Source organism: Ascaphus truei, chromosome 7 (genome assembly GCF_040206685.1).
Source record: "Ascaphus truei isolate aAscTru1 chromosome 7, aAscTru1.hap1, whole genome shotgun sequence".
Lineage (NCBI taxonomy): Eukaryota > Metazoa > Chordata > Amphibia > Anura > Ascaphidae > Ascaphus > Ascaphus truei.
This window is the reverse complement of record NC_134489.1, coordinates 66,883,150-66,904,017: the sequence shown is the minus strand read 5'-3', so window position 1 is coordinate 66,904,017 and position 20,868 is coordinate 66,883,150. Positions and strand designations below refer to the sequence as shown.

The 20,868-nt window shown below is 44.2% G+C and overlaps 1 protein-coding gene across 4 annotated transcripts in view; it reads left to right on the top strand.

Moving 5' to 3' along the window:
- ITPRID2 (ITPR interacting domain containing 2) overlaps window positions 1–16,362 on the top strand; it is an 89,432-nt gene extending 73,070 nt beyond the window's left edge. For all 4 annotated transcript variants that reach the window (XM_075608904.1, XM_075608905.1, XM_075608903.1 and 1 more), the window contains 2 exons: window positions 10,940–11,055; window positions 15,234–16,362. In XM_075608904.1, the coding sequence (XP_075465019.1) occupies window positions 10,940–11,050 (111 nt within the window). In that variant the 3' untranslated portion in view covers window positions 11,051–11,055; window positions 15,234–16,362. The remainder of the gene's footprint in view (window positions 1–10,939; window positions 11,056–15,233) is intronic.
- The last annotated feature ends 4,506 nt before the right edge of the window (window positions 16,363–20,868 follow it).

The following is a 20,868-nucleotide window of genomic DNA, read 5'->3' as shown; positions in this document are numbered from 1 at the left end:
GCCCACCTGGTCTATATGAATTAGTCTGGGGAGAATAGGGTTCAGTTTGTTTGCCAGGATCTTACTGAAAAGCTTGAGGTCAGTATTGAGTAGGGATATTGGGCGGTAACTACCGCATTGAAGCGGGTCCCTACCCTCCTTATGAATGATGGCAAGGTTGGCTGCTGATATTGTGCTTGGGATCGGTTCTCCTTGGAGGAAGGAATTGAACATTTCCAGGAGATAAGGGGAGAGGGATGCTGCCAATTTCTTATAATAAGCGTTGGAGAACCCGTCTGGCCCGGGTGTCTTAGCTATTTTAAGTGAGGAGATGGCCTTAGAAAGCTCCTCTTGGATATATCCTGGTTCAGGAACTCAAGCTCCTCCAGTGATAGGGATGGGAGGTTACATTGGGATAGGTACTCCGAGGCCGCCTTAGCGCTATCGTATTTCTGACTGGGGGGATGGAGATTGTATAGGTCTGTATAGAATTCCGCGAATTCTTGCGCTATTTCTTTTTCGTTATACGTTATCTGGCCATTTTTTGTCCTAATTTTCGTGATCTGGGCCTTGGCCCTAACGCCTCTTAATTTTGAGGCCAGGAGCTTATCCGCCTTATTGCCCCTATCGTAGAACTTCTGATTAGTCCATTTCAACGCTCTCTCTACCTCGTCAAGCTGCAGTACTTTTAGTTCCGATCTTGTCTTATCAAGGGTTCTAAGCACTTTTTTCGAGGAGGACTGCTTATGTTGGTGTTTTAGGGCCAGAATCTTTTCAGTGAGTTCTTTTTGTGCTTTTTGTCTCAATTTTTTCCTATCGGAGGCTAAAAAGATAAGGTCTCCTCTGATGGTGGCTTTGTGCGCTTCCCAGAGCATTGCCGCTGCTGAGACCGAGCCTTTATTTATTTGGAAAAAAGTGCTTAGTTTTTGTTTGATCGTTTTGACCACCTGTGGGTCATTAAGGAGCGAATCGTTAAGTTTCCATTTGTACGCAGAGGTTTTGACGAACGGCAGAGAGAGAGTGAGTTCGATAGGGGCGTGGTCTGACCAAGTGATTGGGCCTATGTTAGAGTGGGAGGATGCCTGGAGAACATTATTGGTGCCTAGAAAGTAGTCGATCCGCGAGTAAGACTGATGGGGGGCTGAGAAGAATGTTTAGTCCCTCTGGCCCACGTGCTGGGCCCTCCAGATATCCGACAGGGAATAGTTTTTCAGGATTTCTCGAAACTTTTTGGCCTTTTTCTGTATCTGGGCAGAGTGCGGGGTCGCTAGTTGACAGGATTTGTCTTGATCTGGGCATAGGACCATATTAGCGTCTCCGACTAGTAATAGAGAGGAGAGCACTGATTGGTCTAATGTTCCAAGGAGGTTCTGGAGGAATTGGGTCTGATTTTCATTGGGGGCATATATGTTTAGGATGGCTATAGGGGATCCTGACAGTGTCCCTTGGAGTAGTAAGTACCTTCTGGGTCTTTAGTTACCTTTGTTGGGGCGAACGGGATGTTATTCTTAATTAGTATGGCCACACCTCGTTTTTTGTTGGGGGAGGATGCGTAAAACGCTTGGGGGAACGTATGTCTGAATGTGTTAGGCGGGTCTGGGGTATTGAAGTGTGTTTCCTGGATACAGATTATGTCGCCTTTAGTTTTTTTTTTAGTTCTTGAAGGGCTAGTTTGCGTTTTCGGACCGAATTGAGGCCCTTGACATTGAGGGAGATAACTTTAATTTACGCCATTAGGGGGGGGGGGGGGCGAATCCAGGGGGTAAACCCCTGGCCCCGATTTGTTCCCACGTCGGGGGTGAGTAGAACCTTAGAGCCCGGGGGCAGGGGGGACTTCAGATTATCCCTGAGGGGGCATCTGACGGAGGTCTGGGGGGGGAGGTGGGAGGGGAGGAAGGGGGGATAGGACACAAAAGGGCAAGAAAGAAAGTGGGCTATCCGGGAGCCCAAAAGAGATTCCGCTCGACACCATTGTGTCAAGGGAAGGGGGCAAAAACCCCTGGAGAACTTTCCGGGGCGTCAAACACAGGGTGGGGTCAGCGAGCGAGGTCCAACACCCTCGCTGTTTGATGGAGGGGGGGGGGGGTAACTTGGATGGGAGGCTGTGTGTGGTTCATAGGCAAAAGTACATAACATTAGGAGGGAGGTAACTCGCCAGTTTTGTGAGGTATCGGGTTCTGGGCGATTTTGGCCCTGGGTATTGGGAGGGGGGGGTAGGGAAGGGGAGGAGAGGGGGGGAGGGAAGGGGAGGGAGGAGAGGGGGGTGGGGGTACACCTCGGAGCACAGCGGAATCATAAACTTATACAGTGCTCCCAGCTACTGGGGGAGGGGGGGGGGACACCTTAATAGACTTCAAACTCGCAGACCTATATAATGCTCATACATTGTTCCTAAATCCTACATAGTCAGTAGTGCATATATATAGAGGGGAGGAGAGGGGGGGAGGGAAGGGGAGGGGTACACCTCGGAGCACAGCGGAATCACAAACTTATACAGTGCGTATACAGTGCTTGCAGCTACTGGGGGAGGGGGGGGGCACCTCAATAGCCATCACGCTCACAGACCTTTATAGTGTTCTTACATTGTTCCTGAATCCTACATAGACAGTATTGCATATATATAGGGGGGGAGGAAGAAGGGGGGGGAAAGGGGGGGAGGGTACGGAGGGGGAAGAGGGGAGGGGGGGTGGGGGGGGGCGGGTTGCCCTGGGAGAGTATCAACATCAGTGGCTCGAGCAGGCAGGGGGGGGGGGGGGTAGAGGTCTTAGTTGAGACGGGCTCTGGGTTTATGGATGTAGAGACATTCATGCATGTTTTAGGTCTTTACACAGCGACATTGCCAATCAAATCACATACCGGCGACATTTAAACCGAAGCTCACAGTAGGGCTGTTCCCGCGCAATCAGGATTCAAATGTCTCAACAAAGCAGAAGTATAACATGGGCCTAAAAAATGGGGTTTGTTCGTATGGTGCTAGGCATTCTTGTTCTGGGTCGTGACCCCATTGCATTGCCGTAGTGAGGCAAAGCAGAGACATATAAATCACATTACTAGAATAACGTTAGGGGGGAGGGGAGCCGACCTAATCGCAGGGGGAGATAGAGCGAGGAAGGGATAATATACAAATAGCAATACAGAGCTGCGGGAACTATTATGTAAACTCTAGTCCATTTTGGGAGATAACAAGGCATATTGGGGCACAATGGAGACCCCCCATGTCCATTGAGGGCCAGCTGGACTGTGGGATGGAGGGGGGTTATATGGGTGGTGGGGGAGGGGAGGGAAAGGGGGGCTTAGTGTCGTGGTGCCTTCGGACCCTTCGGGCTTCAGTGAGGCTTGATGTTGTCGTGGTGGCCATCTTTAATAAATCCTAATGTCCGCAAGCGCCTAGTTCCAGGGAGGAGGGCGAGGGAGGCTGATTCTGGACACCGCCTCTGTTTGAGGGAAGACGGAGGTGTGACTTGTGGGGGTAAGTAAGCGGTCGGGGGTCGTCTTCGGTGGACGGACCGTCTTGGGGGGCAGAGACGTTGAGGGGGGGAAGGGGGAGGGGGGAAGGATCCCCTGCCGACATCTTTACTGTAGTAGGGGTTTCTTCTGGATCTGGCTGGGCTTAGCGTGCGAGTTCAAGGGAAACTGCATGGTATGTTTGAGGGAGGGATAGTATCGTTGGGGCACGGTATGCGTAGGACGCCAAAGAGGGCGCCCCCGGTTTTCTTCGAATCCGGGGAACAGCGGGACCATCAAGGTGGGGGAGGGGGCGATCACCGGAGTCTTTGGCTAGCCAGCCTCTCCGACGCACGAGGGGTGTCCTGGGGGTCCGATCCTGCAGCCGCACGAGGGGGGTCGGTCGTCCTTCTGTGGAGGGGGGATCCCTAAAGCTTTGAGGAAGTCCCTCGCATCCTCAGGGGCAGATATGGTGTAGTGGTGTCCGTTGCGGAGCACCACAAGCTTAAAGGGGAACCCCCAGCGATATTTAACCCCCTGGTCACGAAGGTGTGGTGAGTGGTCTCATTGCGCTTCTTTTATTCACCGTCAGTCGGGAGAGGTCATTAAAGAGTTGGATGTCCACTCCGTCCATCGTGACGGTACGCAGATCTCTGGCGGCCGCCATGATCCGCTCTTTCGCGGAGTAGGCGTGCATTCTGAGCACCACGTCCCTGTGCCGGTTGGGATCCGATGATTTTGGGCCCAGAGCCCGATGGGCATGGTCTGTGTGCAGTTCGTGCTCGGATAGGTCAGGCACCAGTAGTAAAAATAGTCTGCGGAGGTAGGGTTGTAATTCCTCGTGGGAGATGGCCTCTGGAATATTTCTAAGGCGGATGTTCTGCCTCCCCTCCCTATTCTCGAGGTCTTCGAGAGCGTTTTGTAGGTCGCGGATCGCATCCCCACATCTTGAGACTTCCTCGTGGGTCTCAGCCTGGGCGTTGGAGACTCCCTCCATTTTGGCCTCCAGATCCTCAGTTCTTTCTGTGAGGGCTCCCACCTCTGCTCGGATGATCTGTAGGGCCTTCTCTGTGTCCTCCTGTACCCCCCTTCTCATCTTGGCTATGAGAGAGTCAAATAATTCTTTATTTAGGACCGAGGGGTCCGTTTCAGGTTGGTCGTGTAGGCCGCTGTGCGCCGCGTGCTCTGGCTCCTCCTCGACGCCATCTTGCGTTTCAGGGCTGAGGTCTGCTTGGCGCGGGGCCGGGGCGAAGAACTTTGTGACCGGGTTCTGGTTTCGCTTTTGACCCTTCCCTGACATCTCCCTGATGTTAGCGGCAGGGGTGGGTATGAGTTTCGGGAAGTTTGGGCTGGGGGAAATTGCTTTTTCTGATTGCTTTAACGCAAGGGTGCCGGGAGCTCTCTTCCTAGCTAACCATCTGCAGTGACGTCACCGGAAGTCTCTCCCTTCAGAACATTTTTAATGGGGCAAAGTCATTCAATTTTGTCATGGACTGCGGTGCCAATTGTTTGTATGCGAGCCACTTTAATAAAACTGCAATTTGATATACAGGCGTTATGTGGACATTATCTGCTGGCAAAGGCATGTATAGCTTCTTTTGAGTGTTGCAATTATGCTACAGCAGCACCTTGGTTGGTATCAGGCTGTTTTTTTATTTTTATTTTTTGTGTTTATTTAATTATTTTCCTGGGGAAGCTGCGCCTTTAATGCAGAAGGATGGCGGCCATTTTGGATCCGGCTGGATGCACGGAGCAAGACAGCAGCTCAGCTCAGTCTCCCTCCTCACAGCTGGGGTGGAGGGGGGTGCAGGAAGGTGGGAGGGGGGTGCAGGAAGGTGGGAGGGGGGTGCAGGAAGGCAAGTTCAGATAGACCCGCCGGCAGGGGCGATGGCAAGCCCAGTGCGCCGCTCCCTTTCTGTCACAGGGCAATGGCAGCCAATTTAGATGCCACACAGCGGAACCAGAGCCCTGCACTACCGCATGTCCCACCGACCGTCTCAGCCCTCAGATGGGAGTTAGGTCTGAATGCTCCAGTGGTGCTGATTGCCTAAGGCCCGGCAGGAGGGGCAAATAATAGCCCGCGATTACCAGCGTGTCTCTGCAGTCACCGCTCCCTCGGTTTCAAGCGCGGAACGGCGCCATGTTGTTTTGGCGGGCCCCGCTCTCCCTGCAGAGTATAATCACCTACCCCTGCTTTTCAAGGCTCTTATTCTCCTGGTTGGGACACCTGCTCTGCTCCGACTTATATCCTTTTTAGGGGGGTTGTTTTGTGGGCTTTTTTGCTGTATAATGTCACTTTTTTTTGCACTGAGGCACGGCGCTCGTGTTCCTCACGTCTGCCCTGCTCCGTGGTTAGCCACGCCCCCGAGACCCTCTTATTTAAAAAAAAAAAAAAAGCTATGCAATAGTGAGGGTGGGGAGGGGGAGAAAGAACTGACTTTGCAAATTGTTGTCTCTGTGACATCACACAAAACGAAGTAGATTCAGGAAATCGAACCCTCTTTAAAGTGATTGCCAGTTGAAGAGTTTGGGTAAATCAAAATGAAAACATGGAGAACCTTTCAAAAATGCATTTAAATCTATGCTGGGAAACAAAAGCTTAGCCTGATTTCTTGAGTGGAATTCATGCTTTAGTTTTATAATCTAGGATCTTTCCATAGCTAAAACATGAAATGTCAGTCCCCTTTTAAAGAGCCAAATCCAGCCTGCAATAAAAAAAAAAAAAAAAAAAGATTGAAGCAGTGGGTCTCCCTGCTGAACCCCATTCATTTTAGCTCCGGTGACCCCTTGCTACCTGAGATACCTCCGTGGGGGTTGTCTGTAGCCATTCTGCTTGGCTAGCAGGGTTCATGTAATGGCAGAGTTTTAAATTTCCCACGCCCTGCAGGCCAAAAGGAAGCTGTGACGTCCTCAGATTCAACTAACTATTTGCCCGCGTGATGCAGGAATTTTAAACTTTCCTGAAATACTGGCGCCTCCTTTTGGAGGTCTCTGTGAAAGCAGGAGGTCCCCGGAGCTGAAATGAATGGGGTTCAGCTCCGGAGACCCCCCTGCTTCAACCCCATGTTAAAAATCAGTGAAAGAAAAGCATGAATTGCTCTTTTTAATGGGTAGTGATTCTGTTTTCATTTATAACATACCAATTTCCCAAACATCTTGCTTGCAGCAGTTAGTAGGAGTTTGATCAGTATGATGGTATATAATACAACATTATGTGTATACAATAGATCTTTTGTTTTCCACAAGTCAAAAATGTGAGTAATGCTGTTATGCATAATGCACTGGTGAAGTGATGTATCAAAATGACAGTTTTATACAATTCTTATTTTTCTTCTTATGATAGACACATGATCTTGTGTAAAAGAAGGTAGTGTTTTGGGGTCAATTGTTTTGTTGCCTACACTGCTAGTTATTTCTAAGAATGTGCTCACCCCCAGAACATAGAATCAAACATATCAATCAATGTCATTAACATTTAAGATCAGAACACTGTTACATTCCACGTGGTGCCTAAGCGCTGACGCTTGTCAGTAAGCCCCTGCAGCCGCAATGAGAGTGGCTTTAGCAGGGGTTTTCGCAAGCGTGCGGAAGCGTAGCCGACAATTTTTTAGTTTGAGCGCTCACGGGAGCGCAGGGCCGGTTACGTGAGTGGTTTGCCCAATGAGGGCGAACAAGCTCTGTGACGTCTCTGGCCCGCGCCCGGACGGCGCGCAAACTAAGGCCAGGGAAAGCACCCGCTTTGCCTCAGCGCGCCTCCGTACAGCTGAAGCCACTATGGACTCAGCCTATGTGTGAACACTTTTTTTTATTTGTAATATAATTGCAATCATTTCTTTAACCATGAACAATAAACAAAGTTTATTTTCTAGTGTAGCTTTGGTAAGGAAACACTTAATTTGAAATGGAATATTATATAAAGTATATGTGTACACATACAGGCAGTCCTCGGTTATCCAATGGAATCCGTTCTGGAAGTAGCGTTGCATAGTGAAACTGTTGCAAAGTGTTGATCAGTGGCGGTGAGCATTGGATAACGGATTTCAGTGGCGAAAAACTGCCTTTAGGGTTGCATTGTAAAGGTTGGATATGCCATTCGTTGTAAAGTGAAACGTTGGATAACGAGGACTACCTGTACTCAACTTCTCAAATGTATGTGTGGTCTTAGCCATAGTGCATAAATCGACATACTGTACCACAGAGTAAATTAGATTAAAAACCGCTTTCTTCAGAAATGTTTTGATAACTCGTTACCGCTCCTGTGTATGTGGGATTAAAACGGTTGTGAATTTTTATGTTGGGGTGCTTAAGTTGGCTTCCCGCATAGGGTGTATAAAGCAAAGTATGTGTTGCCAATACCCCATGAAACACCTTTTCTCTTTTTTTCTTCGGAATACCGGTTTGCACATTTACCTAGTTTTACTTTCATCTGTACATTTTTCATAAAGGTTGAGTTGGCAATACCGTAGCACAATTGATTTAAGAGTGGACACCACATTGGAATTAGAAATAATGATCCATCAACATTGTACTCTATGGAAAAGAACACTGAAGTATTTTGACCATTCCTTGTGAGGGATCCTCACACAAACATGTCTTGCACATTGTATTGTGGCAATTTCAAAGGAGCACTCCCAGTATAAACACTGCAAACAGCCTAAAGTGCTGAGACATCCACAGATCATGGCATTCAGATAAAATAGTAACAGTCTGCACTCCAGAAGTCTTGAAAAACATGTGACCGTTTAATGTAGGGTCTCCGTTTCGGTTCTTCATTGGACAAAGGGTCAAGAAAGGACGAAAACATTGATTCTACATTAAACCTGTGTTACACCTACAATACATCGCAGTGACTACATAAAGTGCAATTGAGTTTCAAGTTGATGACAAATAATTTCAGCCTAATTTTATTGTGTGTTGGGTAGGAAAAAATTGAAAAATAAGTAGTAGGATATATTTATTTATTTTTTAATGTATTTTTTGTCCTTACAATGGTTTACAATATGTTTTCACACCTCACAGACTTCTACTTTAGATAAATCATTAGATATACCTGATGTACCGTACCTACAGAAGAACCATATAAGGTTGGAAGCTTGTGTACTGAAATATGCTTTTGTTGACTATTCTATTATACTACATGTGATCTGTTCAAATCTACATTCAGATTAATAAGGTTTATTATGTACATAGCACACTACAGAATGGATAGTTGAAGGCATTTTATTGTAGATATTGAATATCTTTATTAAATATGATCCAGCAATGTACTCTTCAGTAGGAAGTAACTGTCAATACTGCATTGATCCTTTTTGCTTGTGTTGACCATTATTTTTTTATTTTTTTTAAATATAAACGAGCATGGTTTAGAATAATGCACCAAGTTGACATTTGAGGAAAGCTTTCTAATTAATATATTTAAAAATGTACCTTAATCTATTTATTTGTATCTTTGTACTCCTTGAGCAGATTTGGTATAATATGTTGGCAATAAAATGTAAATCATGTACAGTATATATTTAATGGGGAGTCTTGCAGGTGGTTGAAGATATGGGTATGTTTGTGTGTGAACAACAACTGGGTAGAAAAGGACCCCTGTGATGAGAGCACTCAGCGGCTGGTGATACTGGTAACTAATGAACCTGGTAGAGACAATCGTAACATGTAATGATGGGTAACTTAAAAAACAATTTTAATTGGAGAAATCCTCAAATAAAATAAAGTTATATGGATAACCCTCTGTGAGGTGATCCTAAACAAATGGTGAAGTTAAAATATGGGAGGGGGGTGGGAATAATAAGTCCAATTAGAATAATAGGTGCTCCCTTAATGGCTTCACTATCTAAGGTAAGTTCACAATAGTAGTCCCAAAGGTAAGTGGGATAAGTAGTGGTGCTGTGATAATTTCTACACACTTCGTTAGCAGACCATAGGTAAAGTCTACATAAACACCCACAACAATTCTAGTGACTCAAAGAGTCAGACAGAGTACATGAACTAATTTTGCACACATGTTAACTGATGGAAATAAACCTGGAGCTGAATAGATATTCTAAATCCAGTGCTGCGAGTCAGACAGATTGGCAGGCAATAAGTGTCTGCCAAGGTGTCTAATGACAACGTCTTGTGCCCGGAGCCCTATCTAGTGCTATAAAGTCATAATCGTAACAACAAATGTGAGCCAGTATGTACACTGTATAGATCAGATAGTGAAGGCATAAATGGCAGGCAGCGCATAAACACTGCGTAGCTGGACAGTGTAGCAGGCTGGTTATGTCTGCAACAGTGTCTCTGACTGCTACGTCTTACACTGTGCTGGCACTAGATACAATGTGTATCATTTACCCTTGTAGCGAGTCTATCGCTTAGATCCCCTCCCCTAGAGACACAGACTCTGAAAGTCGAGGCTGGACAAAGCATTCCAGCGAAACGTACGTCGGCAAGAGACGTACTGACGTCACAGGTGACGCCTCTCGAGACTCTCCGGTCCGTCACTTCCGCATACCGCTGCAAACTTTAGTATTCCTTCCCGTGTGAAGGACTCGTTCGGCACACAGACTTTCAGAGTCTGTGTCTCTAGGGGAGGGAAACTAAGCGATAGACTCGCTACAAGGGTAAATGATACACTTTGTATCTAGTGCCAGCACAGTGTAAGACGTTGCAGTCAGAGACACTGTTGCAGACATAACCAGCCTGCTACACTGTCCAGCTACGCAGTGTTTATGCGCTGCCTGCCATTTATGCCTTCACTATCTGATCTATTACAGTGTACATACTGGCTCACATTTGTTGTTACGATTATGACTTTATAGTACTAGATAGGGCTCCGGGCACAAGACGTTGTCATTAGACACCTTGGCAGACACTTATTGCCTGCCAATCTGTCTGACTCGCAGCACTGGATTTAGAATATCTATTCAGCTCCAGGTTTTTTTCCATCAGTTAACATGTGTGCAAAATTAGTTCATGTACTCTGTCTGACTCTTTGAGTCACTAGAATTGTTGTGGGTGTTTATGTAGACTTTACCTATGGTCTGCTAACGAAGTGTGTAGAAATTATCACAGCACCACTACTTTTCCCACTTACCTTTGGGACTACTATTGTGAACTTACCTTAGATAGTGAAGCCATTTAGGGAGCACCTATTATACTAATAGGACTTATTATTCCCACCCCGCTCCCATATTTTAACTGCGCCATTTGTTTAGGATCACCTCACATAGAGGATTATCCATATAACTTTATTTTATTTGAGGATTTCTCCAATTAAAATTGTTTTTTAAGTTACCCATCATTACATGTTACGATTGTCTCTACCAGGTTCATTAGTTACCAGTATCACCAGCCGCTGAGTGCTCTCATCAAAGGGGTCCTTTTCTCCCCAATTGTTCAGTCATTTCCCCTGATTGTAGCACCTGTGCCTAGGCAGTAGCGAGGGTTCCCCCTTCCCGTCCCCCTTCCCACCTACCCTGGTTTAAATATGTTTGTGTGTGATATGTATAAATACTCTTCTTTACAGATCAAAGAATCTATTGTTGGAGATATCAGACGAGAGATTGTAAGTGGACTTCTTGCAGCAGTTTCTTCTCCAGTTTGGTCCTTGGATGGAAAACCTGACGGAAAACTTTAAAGGAGGTAAGGATTTAACAATGGCAACAGTGGAAGAGCTAGGTACCTCCAACACCTTCACATAGTGAATCAATGTAAATAAAACACAACCTTTCTTATGACTGCAAATTGGAACTGCTCTGCTTTCTATAATGTGGACAACAAATACTGTTGAAGTTGGTTAAAATAGTCCTGTATTGGAACACGTGGAAGATTAAAAGGCATTGTTTTATTTAACAAATCTAATTTGATCCTTTTTTTTTGTTTGTGTTTTTACTTTTTTTTTTTTTACTGGATTTGGTAATGGTAATATCAAACAATGTAAAAGTAATAACAAATATTAAAGTCCTGGAACATTTGTGTAACAGTGATCATAACATGGTCTCATTTGAAATAAATGATCAACTAATAGATTACTTGGGTTCAACAAAGACCTTAAACTTTAGAAAGGCAGATTTTAATATACTGAGGATTAATCTACAAGTAATACATTGGGATGATGTTTTTGCAGGGAAAAATGTAGAAGATAAATGGACAGTCTTTAAGACATTGTTAGAAAAGCACACTTATCAGTGTACACCCTTGGGTAATAAGTATAAAAGAAATAAGTCAAAACCAATGTGGCTAAATAAACAGGTAGAGGAGGAAATGGACAAGAAGAGGAAGGCATTTAGATTCTTTAAGTCAAAAGGGACAGAGACATTGTATCAGAATTATAAGCAATGTAACAAAAATTGCAAAAGGGCAATCAAATTAGCAAAAATTGTTAATGAAAAAAGGATTGCAATAGAAAGTAAGATCAACCCTAAAAAGTTCTTTACCTTGATAACAAAAAAATGAGGAAAGAAAATATAGGACCCTTTCAGTGTGAGATGGGCAGGCAAATTATTGGAGATAAGGAAAAAGCAGAGGTATTAAACAAATTCTTTGCCTCTGTGTTTACCAGGGAAGAATCAATTTCAATAGTAGTGCCGAAGGAGGAAGCCACAACCTCCATATTAAGGAACAATTGGTTAACTGAGGAAGTTCATAAGCATCTTGAAAAAATATAGTAAATAAGGCACCTGGCCCCGATGGTATACAGATATCCAGAAAGGAGAATTGGAGCACAGCTACATGAAAAATATGCTAGAGAGTGTTTCCCAAAACAAGAGGTTTATTATGGTCAGAGCATGGTAACAGACCCCCACCGACATGTTTCGAGCGTGCGCTCTTTACATCCAAGAGTTCTCAAGGAGTTAAGTTCAGTAATAGCCAAACCATTACATTTAATATTCAAGGACTCCATTTCCACAGGCTCAGTACCACAAGATTGGTGTAAAGCAGATGTGGTACCTATATTTTAAAAGGAGCTAGATCACAACCGGGCAATTACAGACCTGTAAGCCTGACTTCAGTAGTGGGGAAACCACTTGAAGGTTTAATACGGGATAATATTCAGAAATACCTAATGGAAAACAAAATCAATAGTAATAGTCAGCATGGATTTATGAAGGATAGATCATGCCAAACTAACCTTATTTGTTTCTTTGAGGAAGCAAGTAGGAATTTAGACCAGGGTAATGTAGTTGATGTGGTCTACTTAGATTTAGCAAAAGCTTTTGATACGGTTCCACACGAGGTTGGTGTACAAAATAAAGCAAATTGTACTCAGTAATGTATGCACCTGGATTGAAAACTGGTTGAAGGACAGACTTGAGGGTGGTCATAAATGGAACTTTTTCAGGTTGGGCTAAAGTCGTGAGTGGAGTACCTCAGGGATCGGTACTGGGACCCCTGCTTTTTAACTTTTTATAAATGACCTTGAGGTTGGCATCAAGAGCGAAGTCTCCATCTTTGCTGATAATACTAAATTGTGTAAGGTAGTAGAATAAGAGCAGGATGTAATTTCTCTCCAGAAGGACTTGGAGAGACTGGAAATATGGGTAGGTAAATGGCAGATGAGGTTTAATACAGATAAATGTAAGGTTATGCATTTGGGATGCAAGAATAAACTGGCGACTTACACATTAAATGGGCATAAATTGGGGGAATCCTTGAAGGAGAAGGATTTAGGAGTGCTTGTAGATAGCAGGTGTAGCAATAGTGCCCAAATTCATGCAGTAGCTGCAAAGGCAAACAAGATCTTATCTTGCATTAAACGGGCAATGGATGGAAGGGAAGTAAACATAATTATGCCCCTTTACAATGTATTCGTAAGACCACACCTTGAATATGGAGTACAATTTTGGGCACCACTCCTTAGAAAAGACATTCTGGGACTAGAGAGAGTGCAGAGAAGAGCCACCAAATTAATAAAGGGGATGGACAATCTATCTTTTGAGGAGAGGCTAGCTAAATTAGATTTATTTACATTAGAAAAGAGGCGTCTAAGAGGGGATATGATAACTATATACAAATATATTCGGGGACAGTACAAGGAGCTTTCAAATGACCTACAGTAGAGGCAACGTTTATTCTAACATTTGCCGTAAACTAGCCGGGTTACATTCTGGGTATGTTCTGGGCTAGTTTGAGGCACGTTTAAGGCATTTCTGCATTGACTAACGACCCATAGGATTAACACAGCAGGGATCCCTGGCATTCCAATTCAGTTTGAATGGGACTGCCAGGGACCCCCGCTGTTAATCTGATAGGCCATTAATCAATGCAGAAATGCTGGGGCTAGTTTAAGGAAAGTTTAAGGCATGTATTCAGAATGTACCTGGGTGTTTCCTGGGTTTTTTGGGGAATTGCCACTGGTTTTTTTTCGAATAAGAGTTGCCTCTACTGTATTCATCCCAAGGGCAGTGCAAAGGACTCTGGGGCATCCCTTTAGGTTGGAGGAAAGGAGATTTCACCAGCAACAAAGGAAATGGTTATTTACTGTAAGGGCAGTTGAAATGTGGAATTCATTACCCATGGAGACTATGATGGCAGATACAATAGATTTGTTCAAAAAAGGTTGGACATCTTTTTAGAAAGGAAGGGGTATACAGGGATATACCAAATAAGTATACATGGGAAGAATGTTGATCCAGGGATTAATCCGATTGCCAATTCTTGGAGTCAGGAAGGAATTTATTTTTCCCCTTATGAGACATCATTGGATGAAATAACACTGAGGATTTTGTTTGCCTTCCTCTGGATCAATAAGGAAGTATAAATATAGGATAAAGTATCTGTTGTCTAAATTTAGCATGGGTTGAACTTGATGGACGTACTTTTCAACCTCATCTCCTGTAACTATGTAACCCAGATACAATTTTTTTTATTAGAGATTTGTGGACAACCTTTGGCTGTTTCAGCTCCCTTTACCATTGCCAATAACCAATGTTTTTTGTAGACTTGTGTGTATATTTAAAAAAAAAATATTATTATTTTTTTGCCGGAAAAACGAGACAGCACACAAAGGCAGTAGTTCAAAAAACTGTATTGAAATACGTGGCACACACCGACGTTTCGGTCCTCTCAGAGGGACCATTCTCAGTGTAGTCCCACTCGAGCTTCCAGTGAAAATATTTAATTATTCTTGAATTCATTACAGCAGAATCCATGTGTACATTGTATGAAAATGGAAGCGAAATAAATAAATACTTGCACAGTATGCTCCATGACGGGTAACCCAACAGGAAACTTATTGTGGACATACATGAACAAACTTTGCATTTTCAAAACGCCTTATACCAGCCATGTCTCTCTACCTCTTTTCTTTCCATTTTGGGGTTTAAAGTAGTTTTTTTATATTTAAAATCAAGACTGCAAATCTCAGAATGAATTTTGATAGATTAAATCCAGGACTGGACAAAACAGCACAGTAATTTGAATGCTGTTAAGTGATGGCTATAATTGGAATTCTGGTGTGAGGGGTGGGATTTCTTTTTATTTTTCAAATAAAAGGCTAGTTCGTCATTATTTTGCATTAAATGTGGTTTCCACAGATTACTAGTTGGAAACAGCACGTTCTATATTTTTGTTTCTACAAACAAGAAGGCAGTATGTGCTAAAATTCAGTATTCCCCCCCCCCCCCCCCCCCCCCTAGTATCTTTTTACCAAATTGCTAATCCCCATTCCTCTGGATACATTTTATTTTGTACTGTACATGCGCTGCATAATCTCAAAGCATCTTATTATTGTATATACACGGTTTACATACATACTGTATACATACAAAATATAGTCATACATTTTATTTTTTTAATATATTTCTTTTTTTTCCCCAAAGGTAGACGGAAGTCTGTATGAACCGGTTTCATTTTTGCCAACCCAAAATAATGGATAAACCTGGTCTTCGTGTAAAGTTAAAACTTCAGGAGAGAGAGATGCTGCTGAAATGATCGGTCTTATTTTACCATGCCTATATTCTTTGACCAATGTGTGTGATTTTAGGCACTTTGCTTAGCTTTTTGCCAGTAAAAGAACTGTGGAGGTTTGAAACCATATTTATTTTCGTCTACTGTTTTTTCCAGTTTAAAGATGTATTTTTGAAACTTGAAGATTTTTTCTTTTCTGTAAAATTTGACCCTTTCACTACTGAAGGGAGCGTAAAAATGTTGCAAAGTAATGTATTGTCAGGGGTGACGTAGCTAATTATAGCATCTGTCTAGCTTTAAAACACTGACCTCTATGAGGTACTGTATAGACTGCAATAAGTGATTAACTTAGAGCTTGCAGTTGCAACAAACGTTGTTATTTTTTTTCTACTGCTGTGTAGTGCCACTTTAAGCAACCCTTCAAAAAAATTGCTTATATTAACGTCAAAGCTGCTGTTTATTTGTGTTTGTTTTTTTTTACTTGTGTGGTAGATTCCATACGCTTACCTAAAACTACTTTTTAAGTTCTTACACTGAAAGCTGTATCATCGTACACAAAATAATTTAAGAATTTTATTTGCTTTCCCATAACTCCGCCTTTTTCGTGTGCCATATTTTAACACTATATAACTTTTTGTTGATCATATTTCCCTGGTGTTTAAGAACCTGTTTTCATTGTGTTTTTATGTCATAAGTGTTGACTGGATGGGAGCATGTGTTTTTTTTTTTTTTTTTGTGTGTGTGTAGCTTTGACCAGTCACAATTCTATTGTTTCTTCTTAAACACCATTTGAACCCAAACTAAATATATTTTTGTGGGCGATATGTTCAAACGAGGCATGTAATGGCACATTTATGGTTGGTGGTAATTGATGTTAAACCTGAGTGGTTTTGATCATTTGGAAATTTTTGTTTTGTTTGGCTGTACTTCAATCAGAAGAATGGTTGAATATAAATGTTATGTGGAAAGTCTATCAAACAAACTGTGTACAATTGTGTTATTCCATACACGAGCTGATTTCTAAAATATATATAAAACAATAAAGTATTTATTTTGTATATAAACCTTTCCTGTGTTCGCTTATTTAATGTGTGTTCTACAAAAGAGGGAGATTTACTGGATACTGAATCAATATTTGGGTGAGTAGTATGTAAAATGTGCAATTCCAATGGACATTGGGCATACTGACAAATCACAGTATCTTTCACATTTTCTTTCAGACATTAGACAGTTTAATTATGATATACAGGGTGTTGGTCCCTTGATTATTGACCATATTTCTTTTTATGATGAACACACCAGTTTTATTAGTGTAACTTCCCATAACGGCATTTATTAAAGCTGACCATATGAGAGGACCCAAAGGTTAGATGAGGTTATGTACAAAAATTACATTTACAATTACATTTGAAGACACTCCTGCAACAAATACTGTAAGACTGTTTTGCTGACTCTGTAGCAGCTCCGGATGTAACCTATTAATCAAAATACCATATTTACTGGTTAGCACAGTCAGTCATTATCTGATGGCAAGTCTTCACATATTAAATTGCATGTGTTAAATTGGTTAACAGATCATTATGACCTTTTTGTACCAGTTCGTTAATCTCCAAATGGTGTATTGTTCCACAAGTCTTTTTTTTATTTAGATTTAGAGAATCAAAGCTTGGAAAATATCAGGTGACTGTTTGTATGATTTCAATAGGGATAACTAACTGCACTTCACCCACAATATCCTTACATTAATAAGCAAGCTCTTGTTCTGATTTGTGGTATTGTGGTCTTGGCATTTAATGTCGCTTTGCTAGAAGCTATAGTTTGACATATGGGGAAAGCAAACAAATCTGTTTATTCACGCAGTGCATTGCTAATAAGATTAACCCTTTTTGGTGCCCCCCTTACATAGTCCGTACGTCATGGGGTCTGGCGCTCTAAGATGTAGTGCCTACTTCATGTCCAAAAAGTGCTTTATTTTCCTTCCACATCCTCTATTGCAGTCCGTAATAATAATGGTTTACTCCTTCAACCAGTTGAGGTAGGACAAGCACTTAAAATTTGCCCTATGTAACAAGGCATTTCAGGTCCGTTGTTATTGTACTACCTAGTTTTCTTTGTGTTTTTCACTTGGGCTGCTTTTATGCCATCCTGTTGGAAGCAGGATCTGCCATCTCTCTTTACCTTACCTGAATTATCACCGCCATGGTATGCTGCGTGCAATGCTGAGGCATCTTCCCCCTGGATCTTCTTTCTCTGCGGGCTGCTGGGAGTTCAGAGGCCAAAGTCACGACGCTGCTCGTGGACGCGGCAGGGATGTAACCACGAAGCGTGAGTTTTGGCTCCAAATCTATTATCAAACCTCTGCGTTGCTGCCAAGGTCCTATTCCAGGGAGGAAACTGAATCTGGATACCAGGTGTTCAAAGGGGCGCTTTAAGGGGGATATTGTTCCCTAGTGAGGTGAGTCACAGTATCTCAGCTCCATCTGTAGTTAGAAGGGACCTTAAAGCTGACCAGCCTCCAAGATGCTCAGGTTAAGCCTGGGGAAACTGCCTCAAGTCAAATTTTGCGCAGACTGCGAGGTCAAGCTAGCAGCCACTTACCCCAGGAAATTTTGCGCTGATTGTATTTTTTTTTTTTTAATGGATGAGGAAATCTCTGCACAAATGACTGCTTTCATTGACTCGATGAAGACTTTGCACTGTCAAGTGTATGGATAAGGAGTTTCCAGATTCTTTAAAGAGGCTTAGGTCACAGACTTCACTAGATCTACAGCCTGAAAGTATTGTTGATTTACTCAAAACAAGCATCCGTGAGACTTCCGGTGACGTCAACGGAGATGGTTGTATGAGAAGGAAGCTCCCGACACCTTCCCTGAAGCAGGCGCAATGCTGCCAAAGAACAAGCGAACCCAAAACTCGGTAACTAAGTTCTTTGCGCCCGCACAACGCCAGATGGAGCTGGCCGCCGAAATCCAAGATGGCGACGCGGACCCCGACCACACCGTGATAAGTGCGGAGCAGACCCAGTTTGAACTACCCGAACACGGACTACACAAAGATTTCTTTGAGGCCCTATTTAACAAGATAAGAAGGAGGTTCCAGGATTTGGCTTCAGCCATAGAAGGCCTCAGATCTGACGTCGATAACCTTGCCGCACGTGCTGACACCCTGGAGGCAAAGGTAGAGGCAGTCTGCCACACCCAATCGACCAGAGAGGACGAGGTGAACGGGCTTGGTCACCTCGTGAATGAGCTGAGGGATGCCCTCGACGACCAGGAAAATAGACAGAGGAGGCAAAACATCCACATCAGGAATGTGCCTGAAACAATCCTGCCGGATTCAATACAGACTTACCTGAGCAATATTTTCCTGAAGCTGGTGCCCGACCTACAAGAACATGAGCTGCTGATGGACCGTGCCCATCGGGCCCTAGGTCCCAAATCCCCAGATCCCAACCGCCGCAGAGATATCATAGTCAAACTGCATACCTACGCCACAAAAGAGAGAATCATGGCGGCTAGCAGAGGGGCGGGAGACATCCAAATAGGAGAAGACACTCTGCAGATCTTTGCTGACCTGTCCGCTTTCACAATCAACAAACGCAAAGACATGAAACCCTTAACTACAATACTGAGGGCTCAAGGCATTCGTTATAGGTGGGGATTCCCCTTCAAATTGGTGGTCCCCAGAAATGGCCGCTACTTAACCATTTCGGATCCAGATGATTCCCAAGAATTCCTTAAGGCTCTTGGAATACCCTCTCCACAAGCCCAACAGCCACCCCCCAGAGCTGCCAACAAACCTACCTCCACTGAGACTCCCCGTGCCTCGGAACAGCTGCCGAGCCAGAAGCAACACTAGACCTAACTAGCCTCATCTTCCATTATGGGCCGTCAAAGTCAACTCCCCCCCGAAACCCGCCTACAGCTCAAACTGCTGCGACAGACCTACGGAGGGCCGACAGTGACCTGAGGGAGGAAAGCTGCTAGAGGAACCCTCCCGATGAGAGCCCAGGATCACCCACCTACCTGATGTTTCTGCTCCCTTCAATCTCTGCAATTGGCGCCGCAGCACCGCATCCCCTGCGGAGAAACGCTGAGACGATCAGCGACAGATCACCCAGTGCACTGCCGACCAGATCTCCGCTAAGCCTTCCTTCCGCTAGTCCCCATCCCCCCCCCACCACCACCACAACCCTTCCCTCCCTTCACCCCCCCCTGCCCTTACCCCTGTCATCCCACCCCCCTCCCTATCCTCCCCCCTAGAATCCCCCCCCCCAACCTGCCTCTCCTGACCCTCCCCCCTTCCCTCTACCACTTACCAGAGCCGGGGACCCTCCTGAATGTTGAATATGCTACTAAAATGTGAAAACGCAGCCATAAAGCAAAACAGCCTCCCCTTTTCTCCCCTACCCCCCCACTCAAAGAGGCAAAGGAATATGTCAATGCTGAGTTCCGTAGAAGGTATTATTGTAATATGTGAAACTATTGAGGGACCAGGAAGACGCTGAAATGTATAGAACAAAAACCTGTTTAGATTATGTCCAAAAAATAACAAATGTAGAAAGAATTGTTTCATATGACTGCATACTGAGATCTGAAGAGTATAAGAAAGCTATCCCCCTTTTCTCCCCTTCCCCCCCACCCCCAGTCAGTCCCAAGCCCCTCGGCCCTACAAGACCCAAAGTCCACAAAGCGCCGCAAATTTAGATGAGAAACAGCTCTCCCCCCCCCCCACTAGGTCTCAAACAAATCCAGTATGTTTGTTTACACGGAGGGTGTCGGGCCATATACCCGGTTCCCTCTCCCACTCCAGGCTTGGTGTCCTGGAAGGATCTCCAGGGGTGTTTGACCCCGTCACCTTTCTCACTCTCGTGATTAAGGTTATTCTCCTTGGGCCTGACAAAAGCCCGTCTGCTCTTCTCTTCCCCATTGTGTCCACCCTCCCCCTCACTCCGCCGCCCTGAGACACCCTATCCCTTTCCCTCCACACTGACACTATGGACTTACGTCCTATGTCCGAAAAAGGAACTCTTGACATGGGAAATCCAAGAGCATCAGAGCCTGGAGCTCTGAGAATGCCCCCCATGGTACAATGTCTTCCATCAAATTAATCTCACTTAACGTCGAAGGCCTCAATTCAGTAACAAAGAGGAAGCTAGTCCTTCAGGACCTAAGGAAATCAAAGGGCGACATTGTTCTCATCCAAGAGACCCACTTCAATTCCCCAACCCCACCCAATACATTCAAAAGCGTATTCCCCCAGGCATACTTCGCATCCTCGCCAAGCAAAAAAAGAGGAGTAGCCATCCTTATAAGAAACGGTGTCTCTTTTGTTCTAGCCAAGTTACTCCCAGACCCGGATGATCGGTTCCTGGTACTCCAGGGCACCCTGTCTGGCACTCCAATCACACTTGTAAACGTATACGCCCCCAATGACAACCAACTCCCCTTCCTAAGAACCCTCCTGGAATCTCTAGAAAAGCAATCTTTATCATCCCTGATTATTGGAGGAGACTTTAACATGGTGGCCTCACACGCACTAGACAAA